General features: G+C 41.0%; 1 protein-coding gene and 1 long non-coding RNA gene across 24 annotated transcripts in view; one reads left to right on the plus strand and one right to left on the minus strand.

The window, feature by feature from the left end:
• The window catches only part of LOC309626636, a 1318538-nt gene that overhangs the window by 1071089 nt on the left and 234884 nt on the right, over positions 1 to 12565 (plus strand). The window lies entirely within an intron of this gene.
• Positions 1 to 12565, minus strand: part of TTLL5 (tubulin tyrosine ligase like 5) — a 312036-nt gene that overhangs the window by 243984 nt on the left and 55487 nt on the right. For all 23 annotated transcript variants that reach the window (XM_082387533.1, XM_082387536.1, XM_082387511.1 and 20 more), the window contains 3 exons: positions 12457 to 12558; positions 10557 to 10648; positions 9680 to 9787 (listed from right to left, as the gene is read on the minus strand). In XM_082387533.1, coding sequence (XP_082243659.1) covers positions 9680 to 9787; positions 10557 to 10648; positions 12457 to 12558 — 302 coding nt within the window. The remainder of the gene's footprint in view (positions 1 to 9679; positions 9788 to 10556; positions 10649 to 12456; positions 12559 to 12565) is intronic.

The raw sequence follows: 12565 nt of genomic DNA on the forward strand, positions 1-12565 counted from the left end.
ACACACACCTTCTTCCCAAGAGAAAAGACTAGCTTCCTTACAGTTCGACCAGAGGTCACAAGCCACACAGCTCACAGCCACGGAACACAACCAGGTATTTTCCAGAAATTCACTTTGAAACACATTTCTTTACTTCAAGAAGGATTTTCCCATTTCTCAATCCTCTCAAAAACATAGAACAAATGTAGGCTTCTAAAAAGATGTTGCCAAAGATTCTCTTCTAGAACATGAAGTCTGGTGTAATGGGAATCTAGAGACCTGGATCCTCCTCACCACACCACCTTTTATTCACTGTGGAGCATGGGGGAATCATCTCTCTCTCTGATACTTTATTAGCTCCCTCTGGCTTTCCCTATTCTCTTTTTTAATCACCATTTGTCAATCTCCATATGCTCAGCTAACCTATATCCAGAATTCCTATTTAGGCAATATAGATTCAGGTAGACATTCATATTCAAATTCTCTCTCAGGTGAAGTTTGCATGAAGGAGTTGGTTTCCATAGTACTTATTTAGGATTCCATTTAATTTGCAAAAATAATCACAAACTATAAGAGAGTCTGAGATAGGATTCACCTTCATGTAACAACACAAAAATCATATATTACCTATACTTTAAAGGTGTAAAGAAAAGAAAGCTCCTCTACCTATCTTATTTTTGGTAGCACATTCATAGCTTTTATAGCTGGTACATTCTCTTTACCTGATCTTCAGTCATCCCATGGTATATTCCTCCGTTTTAATCTGAGAAAAATCTTTCTATGATACAGCACTAGTAAAGGCATTTAAAAGGAAAAACCTAATTACAAAAACTACAAATCCATGTTAAAATTACACAAGCAGAGAAAGTATAATGAGTCTGATTCAAGAAAAATAACATTCTCTTCAGTTTTTAAAAGCTGAAGCACAGGATTCAATTATTTCATAAAGTGGTAATATTATTAATAATAATAATAGCGTAAGGAATGGGGTGAGAATAACGACTGGTGCACATATTGATCAGATTTGCAGAATCAGCCACAAATGAACACAAATTGAAATCAGAAAAACAATCAATAAGACCCATTATTTAAACACCTCACAATAAGCAACCAACACATTTACTTTACTGTCTCCCCAGTTAAGAGGCAGATTCCAAGAATCTAAGCTGAAAGGCTGAGAACCAATAATGTGGAAAGTAAGGGGAAAGGAAAAAACAAAAACAAAAAAACAACCCAAAGAGAGAAAACACCCTTTACAGTGCAACTTAATTTTCACTCAGGTGAATAAATCCCACCAGGGCTAAACGATCTCAAAATCAGCTTTGAATCTAACGTCTGTACATGCACCAGGCTTGGATCTACCATCACTTGAGGGTGGGGTATGTGACAGCACTGCAACACAGCGCAAAGCCCAGCTCACCTGAGAGGCGGGAACTGGGGGAGAGGATTGGGGTGAAAAAGAGAGCATTTGTATCAGGTTTATCTCTTACAACAATCAACTCAGCTTAATCAAAAGCATTTGGGTCCTTGGCAGGCTACTAGAGTCCTTATAATGACCCTTTTAACTTATGACTGGTCTTTTCTGAGGACATTAAAAATTTTAAACTGTAAAAAGTATCAATAGGTTGTACTGAGAATATTAAATTTCCTCACCTTTTAATGTTGTGTGTTTTAGCAGCAGTGTCTACAATTTCAAAAATTCAGTATCCAGGATGAGATACACCAGTGCTCCTGTCATTAAAAGGTGTAGGCAAGCTAGGCTTTTCCAGTTCTGAGAGCTACTTTCTTCGTTCCTCTGCGTTGTCTTCATCACGACAGAAAAGCAAGTATTTTTAAAGGACTGTTGCTACCACTTTATTCAACCATGTTTCCTCAAGAAAATTTTCCTTGGTGAGATATATTTCCTTCAGCCCCCAGCCAAATCAAAACAAACTTGAAAATGTGACTAGTGAATGGTAAGAAGCCTGACTCCACCTCGTATTTTACATTAGCGCCCTTACCCCCCTATTTCTTTCAAGCAGCGTCTTTTTTTTTTTTTTAATTTATTTTATTTTTGGCTGAGTTGGGTCTTCGTTGCTGCGCGCCGGCTTTCTCTAGCTGCGTTGAGCAGGGGCTACTCTTCGCTGCGGTGCGCGGGCTTCTCATTGCGGCGGCCTCTCCCGTTGTGGAGCACGGGCTCTAGGTGCACAGACTTCAGTAGTTGTGGCTCGTGGGTTCTAGAGCGCAGGCTCAGTTGCTGTGGCACACGGACTTAGTTGCTCCGCGGCACATGGGATCCTCCCAGACCAGGGCTCGAACCTATGTCCCCTGCACTGGTAGGCGGATTCTTAACCACTGCACCACCAGGGAAGCCCTCAAGCAGCGTCTTGAAAAAGCAATCTAACTTTCTTAACGCCTACTGACTCCCTGGCCCATAACAATTTGCTTCTGCTGCCACTCTTCAATAATTGACTATTCTCACTGTGATCCCCAAAGACCACCTTGCTGCTTTAAGCCCAAGTATCTGAAACTGTTGACAACCCTTACTTATTGGAACTTTCCTCTCCCTTGGTTCCAGGACACTGCTCTCTGCTGATTGTCCTCCTCCTTTCTCTCCTTCTTTCATTCCTTCTCTTCTGCCCAGCTAGTCACTGGTAGGCTTGCTCAGGGCAGCATCCTCAGGTCTCTTTCCTTCTCTGTTCTACTTCTCTTCTTGGGTGATCTCATGTATTCTCATGGCTGCAATTAACATTATGATGATGACATTCAAATCTATATCTTTAGTCAAGTGTCTCCTGGACACCAAATCCATAATTCCAAATGCCTTGCAGACATCTTCACTAGGATATCCCACAGGTACTTAACACTCAACAAAACACAGCTCGTTATCTTCTCCCAAAACCTGTTTGGCTTCCCATTATTCTTCATCTTCGAAAACACCAAGCGCTAGTCTCCAAAGCTAGAAACACTCTCTTTACCACCTCCCAAATCCATCACGTTACCAGATCTCTTTCTCTCTTTGTTTCTCTTTAATCCAGCCTTTCTTCTATATTCCCTTTTGAGGTAAAATTTATATATTTAATGAAATGGACAGACCTTAAGTGTACTATTTGATGAGTCTGGATACATCCATGTAACCCACACTCATATCAACACACTCAGAACATTTCCATCACCCCAGAAAGATCCCTCGTGCCCCTTCCTGGCAAATACTCTGCTCCCTGCCGCCACACCCCCAGACAACTATTATTCTTATTTCTTATCCCATAGATCATTTTTGCCTATTCTAGAGTTTCATATAAATGGAAGCATACACTCTTTTGAGTCTGGCTTCTCTCATTTAGCATGTTTTTGAGGTTCATCCATCTATCATTATTTATTGTTTTAAGATAGGTTTACTGAGGTATAATTTACATAAAGTTTACCCTTCTAAATTATAAAGTTTGATGAGTTTTGACAAACGTATAGTTATTTAACTGCCATCACAGTCAATATGCAGAACAATTCTATCACAAATATTCCCTTTGTCACTCTGCAGTCAATCCTCTCTCCCCATCCACCAGCAATCACTGATCTGATTTTTGCCTTTTCCAGAAAGTCAAATCAATGGAATCACACGGTATGTAGCCTTCTGAGAGTGGCTTCTTTCACTTAGCATTGTGCGTTTGAGATTTATCTATGTCGTCACACATATCAGTAGTGTAATTCATTCCTTTTACTGCTCAGTAGTATTCCATTTTATGGACCACAATTTGCTTATCTGTTCAACAGCTGATAGACATTTGGGCTGCTTCCAATGTTAGGCGATTATGAATAAAACTGCTATAAACATTCGTGTAAAGGTACTTGTGTGAACATATGGTTTCATTTTTCTTGGGTAAATACCTATGAGTGGGAGCGCTGGGTCACATGACTAAGTGTATATTATCACTGGGTACCTCCTACCACCAAATCATTTCCCTAGCACTAGTCTCTCCCCACTGTAGTCTATTCTCCACGTGGCCATCAGAATTACCTTTCTAAGACACAAACCTAACAGTCAGATAGAGAGACAGGCAGTGAATTGGCCCAGCAACAGACGCTGATGTCAGGTTGGTTCCTGGTGGATTTTAAATTAGTCACTTCTAATAATGCTGTACAGTATTCCCTGTGTTATAATTCTGTCACACCAAGCTTTGGGTCAAGTCATGATAAAAGTTAAAGGAAAAATAATAATCCTGTTGTTCCACTGCTCAAAAAACTCTGGTGGCTGTCTATTGTCTACAGGATAAATTTAAACATGCCAGTCCTTTACAATCGGTCCCCAAACTACTTCCATAACCTTATCACTCGCCACCTCATCCAACTCAGGCTACATCTAGTCACACTGAACTTTCCATTTCAAAACATGCCACATCCTGTCATGACATTGTATTTTGCATGTCATATTCCCTCTGCTAGGAATGGCCTTCCCTGGCTCCTCTAGGCATAGCTGGTAACTCCTGGTGTATTCCAAGAGCACCTGAGTCACGCTGCTACTTGTGCTGTCCTGTGTCATTTCATGTCTGGTTCTCCCCACTACCTGAGGGCAGGGGCCATGTCTCATGCACTGCTCTATAGCAAACAGTCTGCACTACACAAAGCACATAGGAAGCAATCAAGAAAACACTGATAGAAAAAAAAAAGAGAGAAGAAAAAAATTTTTTTAATTAAAAAAAATTTTAATGTAAAACACTACAATTTTTGAGAAAGACAAAATAATTTGCAGCTACTTCCCAAAAGTGACCCTAACTGCAAGACTTAATACTCATAATAAAGCCACCAATCATAAAGAAAATAAGAGAAATTCTCATTAAGATTTTTACATATTAAGACATATTAAGGAAAAATTAATAAAAGATGGTCTAGAAAGGGAGGAAAAAAAGATCTGATAGGGAAATAACAATGCATCCAAGTCCTAAGAGATTACTAAACATGTCACACCACTAGTTTTGGAATCAACCCACTAACGCTCCCCAGAAATAAAGTCCCAGGTGAAGCTGTAATCCCTGAAATTGGAAAGCGCTGACATTAGCCAGTTCTTGCTGTCAGTCAAATGCTATTGTATAAAGGAAATTCTTTTCACCTTGGCTGTGGATTGGAGTTGAAAACCTAAGGAGGAAGTCTTTATCTGGGGTCCAGAAGGAAAATTTGGGGGAAAAACAGATCAAAATCCCACAGGAAAATGAACTAAATAAAAGAAAAAGCCCAGAGCCAATTTGTTAACTAGTCCAATAAATCAATATGGTATCTGGCTACCATATGCAAAGGTAGATTTGAGAGGAATATCTAGGACTAGGTACCGCTGATTAGAGCAGAGAGACTACCCTTTTTTAGGCCTGATCTGCTAGAAAGGATGACATCACTTTTCCTGAGATCTAGTTACAGGAGAGCAGAAGGAGAATCCAGTATACGGGGCGCGCCAAAAATTGCTGGACACATCAGAACTTGTCTTTATGCGGGTGGAAAATGAGCCAGAGAGACCTGGCTCTCACACTTGGCTTTGCCATTTATTAACAGCATGACCTGGGACAAATGATTTAACCTCTCTGAATCCTTTTTCCTTGTCTATAAAACATGAGTAATAAACACCAACAAAACTCTTAAGAGGACTAAAGGAAATAACCAATGAAGTGTGCCTGACAAACAGTAGGTACTTTCTTCTAAGTCCCTTCTACAGTAAACTTCCCATCTAAACAGGAGCAAGAGATAAGCCAGAAAAGAAAATTATCTCAAAAAGTGAACTGTTTGATGACTTTCATTATTTTTCCTGTTGGTCAAGTAGTTTCCATTATAAAATGTATGCTGCCTACTTCCATTCCTCCAACAAATATTTATGGACACCCCCACTTGAAGGATGTCAGCTTACCCTGTGAAATGGTCTTAAACAATACCAATAAAAGGCCAAACCAGCATCCATCCAACATAACACGGTATACTGAGCACGTTTGTCCTGAACAAAGATGTCACTGGTCTTACCTAAACAAGGCCAGTCTGATCAAGTCTACAAGTGGCAGGACAGCTGGTTCATATGCTCTCAGGCTAGAGAGGACCATGGTCATAGCCTGTCACTTCAGCCATCCTCACACACATAGATGAAACTACTGTCAGCAGCAGCATCTTTAAAGGATAGCTAACATCCTGTTTTTGGCTGTTTTTCTCCAACTGTTAAAAAAAAAAAAAAAAAAAAAGCTGCTCTCATAGCCAGTTATCTCACAGCGCCAATTTCCTAAGCAACCCTATTTAAAGGGTTGCTGTTTAAGCATATATTTCACATGGTACCACATTTTCAGAATTCTGAAGGCAGTAAAAATTAGACAGTCAGAAGTCTTTTTTATTGGGAGAGGCATCAAAAATTCTACTGATCAAGAGTCTTATGACCAAGATGACTTGATTGCCAAAACCCATCTTCTGACCCGCCTTCTCCAAGCTGAGTCTCTTTCATCTGAGTTCTCCCACTCACTAGCTCTAGAACCTGAGGCAAGGGTCTTAATTTCTCAGGGCCTCAATTTCTTTATATGGATTAATTATTCTCTGAGGTCCTTTCTGGATGTACAAATCTATTAAAAAGCATCAAATGGCTAAGTTTCTGGTAGTTTGTGAGGGTTCCTAAGCCTACATTTAAATGCTATTAATACAATGCAGGTATTTGTATGTTATCATCCCATGTAAAATTTGATTTGAGAGGAACAAACTCATAATCTACACCTTGAACACAGCAGGAACTGAGAAAAGTTAACTGCATAAATAAACCAAGGAATGGGAATATTGACTGTACCTGGAAACATAGCTGGACACTACAGGTGGGAGGGTGGGAAAGAAATCATAGGCCAGAAACACTTAGATACTAATGGAATGCTTCTGGCAAAGATCCACATAATGTGGAAAGGCAGAAACAACAACCAAAAGAATATAGTGAATCCCACCACCAGACTATTAGCTTCCTCTAAAACACCAATGCTCTGTTCAAGCCAAATTCTTCTGGGAAGCTCTCAATTCCTGTTTACTCTACAACAAATGAAAAACAAAAGAAAAAACCCAGATTATTCCTTGTAACTTAAACCCCAGGGGAGGTTGGGAACCAGTGGGAGGCAAAGAGATTCACACAAATAGATACACGTATACAAAATCATTTCTGATGGGGGGAAGTTAATGAAGCACACAAAATCCCAGGGCTGACAGGAAGTGGAATTAGAACCACAAAAGCCAAGAAGATAGTCAACAGTTTAAAAAACTCCAGATGCACTCAGTTTATTAAAACTGAACACAAGCAGGGAGGGGGCTGGAGACCCATGGCTGATGAAATAGTCTTAGGGGGCATTTCACTGAGTCAGAGAAAGTCACTGCTTCTCTCACATCAGAACTTCTAATGCCATTAAGGTCAAGAAATTCTTAAGCTTCCAAAAGGCAATCTGGTAATGAAATAAAATAGAAAAGGAAACATTCAGAAGAGCTTGTGATGATTTCCAGAACAGAGATTTTTACATTAAGAGCTACTAGAAATTTACTCTCACAGAAGAGCCAAGTAGATGTAGAAAAGAAATGTTTAATTTTTTTTTAATCTAATAAGGTTTTTGCAGTTGGAGTCATATTTCCCACGCCCCCTCCTCAAAAAGTCTGCAATAATTCTAAGAGGCCCCAGCCCTTACCACACCAGATCCATTGGGAAGCCTACTGTCAGGCCACCAAAAGGCAATTAAAGCAAGACCAATCATTCGTTCAACAAACATTTCCCGGACATCCTTCAATAGCAAAAAATGCTGCTATGCACAGAAGGTGCAAAAACAAGGGAGACGCTGTTGCTGTCTTCAAGGAGCTTCCAGTCCAGTGGGGGAGACAGACATGTACACAGGAACTAAAGGACATGCAGGGGTCGCTGGAGACTGAACAGAGTGCTGGGGTCGAGGTGGCTAACTCTGATGGGAAGACTTAGGGAAAACGTCACCAAAGAAGTGATACTTGACTTTATCTTGAAAAGATGTCAGTTATCTTTTAGGTAAAGTAACATGAGAAAGATATTTCAGGAACAGGATAAAGCAGGTGCAAAGGCAAAGGGTTAGGAAAAGAGCTGGGAGGTCCACGGAGATGATAAAAGGTTTGGTTCGGCAGAAACAGGGTGAGAGTGGAAGGGGAGACACAATGACTACTAAGAATTCAAGACGATAAGCTCAGTGACTAGCGGTAGGAAGAGAACATAATGGAACAAGTACAGAACAGCAGGAGGGAGGAGACACAACAGGGCACTTTGTTAGGCAAGCGTTCCTGGAGGAGACGTCAAGCTGAGTCTCAGAATATAAAGAGGAGTGTGTGGAGCAGACAGGGGCAGAGTCTCGCTGGACTGCAGGACCTACAGAGAGGCAGAGGCGTGGAGTCCTCAGTGGCACCACTGGATTCTAAGGTGTAGGAGGGGAAATGGAATTCTAGAAAAGTCAGCTGGGGTCAGATCCTTAGAAGCTCTGAAGTCCTATCAAGTTTCTATTTACAAGTTAAGTCTAGGGAGCCATTTAAGGGTTTTAGAAGACATGAACATATTTGCATTTTAAGAAGATATACACATATCATAACCTCTTCTTTGCCTGTACAATTTTAGGCCCTGGTTTATCTGCCATCTTCTATTCAGAGTCTCACCACTTCCCTTTGTTTAGTGCCCCTCAAGTACAGGCTGTTATGATAATCTATTAAAGAGATCAAGAATTATAATGTCTAATTATAAAAATAATTAAAAAAAATTTTTTATGGAGTACAAATAGTGCTTTGCGTACGTCATCTCATTTGCCCTTCAAGGTACTCTTAGAAGGTAGGTACCATCATTACTGCCATTTTATAGTTGAGGAAACAGGATTAGAGTAACTTGCTGAAAATCAGAAAACTAATAAGGGGTACAAATGGGTCTCAAACTAAGTCTGTCAGGCTCTACAGCCATGTTCTTTACTTCTCTGTTACGCTGCCTCCTACTGTAGTCCTTTAATTATCCCCCCATCAGTGACCCTACTGTGTTTTACTAACACAGCCTGCCACCTGCTGAAAGCCTGTGTGACTGCAGAGACATGCATACCAGCAATCACTAAGGACTCACATCCACACAGAGAGCAAGCGGGGGCAGCACCCTCGGTGCTACAGTCACAACTAGCAGGTCAGTGAGCAACAGGCTTCCTGGTCCAGTAGTTGTGATCTGCTTCTTACTCCTTCTCTGTGCAAACAGGGAATTAGGGGTGGGAGAGAAGAGAAGGGGAGGAGGAAGAGGAAGGGAAGAAAGAAGGGGTGGGGGTGGGGAACCCACTAGAAAGAAGACTAAAACAAAAAGGAGGAGCCATTGGAAAATGGGAGAAAGCACATACTGGTACCAGCCAGAGCTTCTTGGAACAGTTCCCAGTCTGGCTGCCAAAGAGCTCTGGAATATATTTGTTAGAGCTGGATTCCTGTGCAGCCTGTTGCAGACTTTTTCTGATTGTGCTCTGACAAAGAGACCCACGCTTTAGTTACAATCCCTGCTTCCCACACCGAAAGCTAGTTAGTCCTCAGGGGACCTCCAGCTAAGTTCACCACCGGCCTCTTCATACGCTATGTGAGTTCAGAAAGAAATAAAAGTCCACCACATACCTTTTACTCTTGTAGAATCACTAAGCCTCTCTACCCCAGTATCCCATCCCAACTTCCCAAGCCCCTTTTCACAAAATATGTTAAACTTCTTGAGTCTCCTTACCAAAACAACTGCTGCGATGAGGAACAAAAGTTTTACAGGCTGTGGCAATAGCTAGTTCAGCAGAGATTATAGTCTTAATGATCAGGTCTTCTACATGGGCCATCAACGCTACAAAAGAAAAAAAACCACTATAATGCATGAACTAGGACTGGATTCCAGAACACAATATAATTATAACAGCACATGTGCTCATTCAAAGAAGTCTCCGTGTGGCAGTCTTGCAAATGGGTGCTCCAGGAGAAGGCATGTCTGTGAACAGAGGGACACAGGCAAGAATGGAGGTGCTGGGGGATGTACTCAAGTGGTCTCCTATGACAAGAGACAGACACAGACTGGAAAAGGAGCCTTCCCCGCTTCTCACTCTCCTCCTCTCACCCTTCCCTTTGTGGACTGAGATAGGCCTTTTGGCACACTGCTTCCCATTCTGCTCAAGGCTCAGCGACAGTGTCCATTTTGATTCCAAGCCTTTGTGCTCAAACTTGACACTGTCCATTCTCCAATTCATCAACAGGAATGAAAGAGATTGCCTTAGGAAAATGTGAACTCAGGGCCAATATGGAGATAGACAATTTGTTATGTAAAAAGCTGACCGTATTTTAGTGAGCAGTTCAACATTCAAGAAGGATAAATTCACTAAAAACTAAAGGAAAAAGTTGTCTTCCAAACTAGAAACAAAAGCAGGGATTTGGGGAGCCATGGTAAGTAAGCCTGTTGCTCTCCATCTTGTAAAGGGCAGGAAAAATTAACACCAAGAACAATGATCCCATCAGACATCTCAGCAACACTATTAGAATTTGAGAGAATGACTCCTGGTTAGAGATAATAGTACAGTTATACGAAGAAGAGAAGTCAAAAAGGACAAAGCCCTGGTACTCACCAGTTGTATCTCTGCCTTCTTGTTTCAGATACCTAAGCATAGCACTCATGCTCCATTTGTTCCCATAATCCTCCACTTCCGGATCATCACAACTAAAACAAATTCATGGATCAATTGTCACATATGAAACTAGGCCTGGCTCTAGAAACAAGATTTTTTACAAATAGCCTTCTTTCCTTATCGGTCTTTAGAAAAGTATTCCCTTTGCTGACTTCCACTCACCCACTTTTTCTTGGTCCTTTCTGTCATATACGCCTTTGTACCAGTTTCTTCCATTGAAATGAAAATGCATATAACTTGCCTTAATGAGGGGGGGTAGGGGAAAGGAAGGCAAATTCCTCCTTAACCAAACAATTATGCATCATGAACCAGTAGAAGAAATTTGTGAAAGAATGTAAACAAATTTAAGAATGGTTAAAAAATATTAACAGATTGAAATGCTTGGGGATACTAACCTTGCCTTTGAGGTGAATGTCACATGAGCCCACAAACCGGCCTCTAATGCCATTTTCAGACCAGAACTGAGTCTAGATGGGCTAGTGAGCTAATCTAGCGCAGCATTTTAATGAGTTAACCCTGGACAGAACTGCGCTGGCATCAGAAGCAAGCTCCCTTCTGTCTAGTGATAGACACGGCTTTTTTGGATACCTTCTGAGGTATCACCCAAGGGAGAATGCACTAGAGCAACAAGAGAAGTAACGAAGTACACCACCGCTACAGCAACAAAGTGGCACACTCCCAGATTGTTGGAAGGGTCTTGCAATCTGAAACCTGTATTTTACAGCTGCCCCCTTATTCCCTATCACCACCCCGCAACCCACCAGTTGCATCTTTGCTCATCTTCCAAAGTGCAGGATATTGCATCTTCAACCAATTCCTAACACCGGTCACAGGACACTCAATGAAATCTATATAGCTTTGGCAACTATGCCATCACTTCCAGATTCCTTTCTTTTTTTCCTTGGACCTTCTAGGCACCTATTTTTAGTTTGAGTAGAAAGTAACTGTTTGGGTTTCTTTTCTATTTTTCCAGTTTCTGGCAAAATTATCAGGATGAAAGAAAACAGAGCAGAAAGAATATTTCCACACAGCTGGGCTGGTACTCCGTTCCACTGAATCTTTTTCTGAGATGGCCTCATTTCTTTTTTTATTTTATTTATTCCTAACGTTTTTTCCCCCGATCATAAAAGTGTTTCTTTTAGAAAAACTTAGGAAATAACATAAAAGTACAGAGAAGAAGACAGACATCCCCCACCCAAAATCCCATCCATTATAGTTAAGGACTGTTAACATTTTAAGATATATCCTTCTAGTTTTCTTCTCTCTCCCACACCCCCTCGAGGGGGGGGAAAAACAGCTTTAGTTATCTTACATATTCAAAAAAGAAATGAAATTGCATGTACTGTGTGGTAACTTGCTTTTTCCACCTGACAATGTACAGTGATGAACATTCTTGTTTCTAATCTTGTGTATAAATCCTTTATTTCTTAAGGTTAAGCTCCTAGAAATAGAATTGCTGGGTCAAAAGGCACAAGCATTTTTGAAGCTTTTGATACATTTTGCCAAGTGCTGAAATGACCTAATTTCTTGACTTCGAAAAAGTTCCATATGTCTATAAAATTCCTACCTCTAAGTCAAGTGAGGGAACTTGACAAAGAGGCAGACGAAACTTGGGAAGGAAGGCATATTTTGGTGGAGAAAGGGGACATTGTAGGTGGGCAAGCAACAGAGAAGCTGTAGCAGGTAAGCCTCAGAACTACATGAAATGATTCCAATAGCTCTAAGTTACACGGATATGAGCGTAAAGTTTTCCTCCAGTGCAACAAGTTGACTTTGCACTTCTCCAATGCCTGCCTCGGAGACCGACTTCCCTGGCTCCTGGCTCAGGCGTAGCCAGTACCTGACATAGTCTCCACTCTTCTTATTCACACTGTAATTGGTCAGGTGCATGAACTGGTTCCGAATATTCTTGGCTCCTTGGTCATATCGTACAGTGGCAAACCTGATAG

The sequence above is a fragment of the Balaenoptera borealis genome (genome assembly GCF_965194805.1).
Source record: "Balaenoptera borealis genome assembly, chromosome: 3".
In the NCBI taxonomy this organism is placed as follows: domain Eukaryota; kingdom Metazoa; phylum Chordata; class Mammalia; order Artiodactyla; family Balaenopteridae; genus Balaenoptera; species Balaenoptera borealis.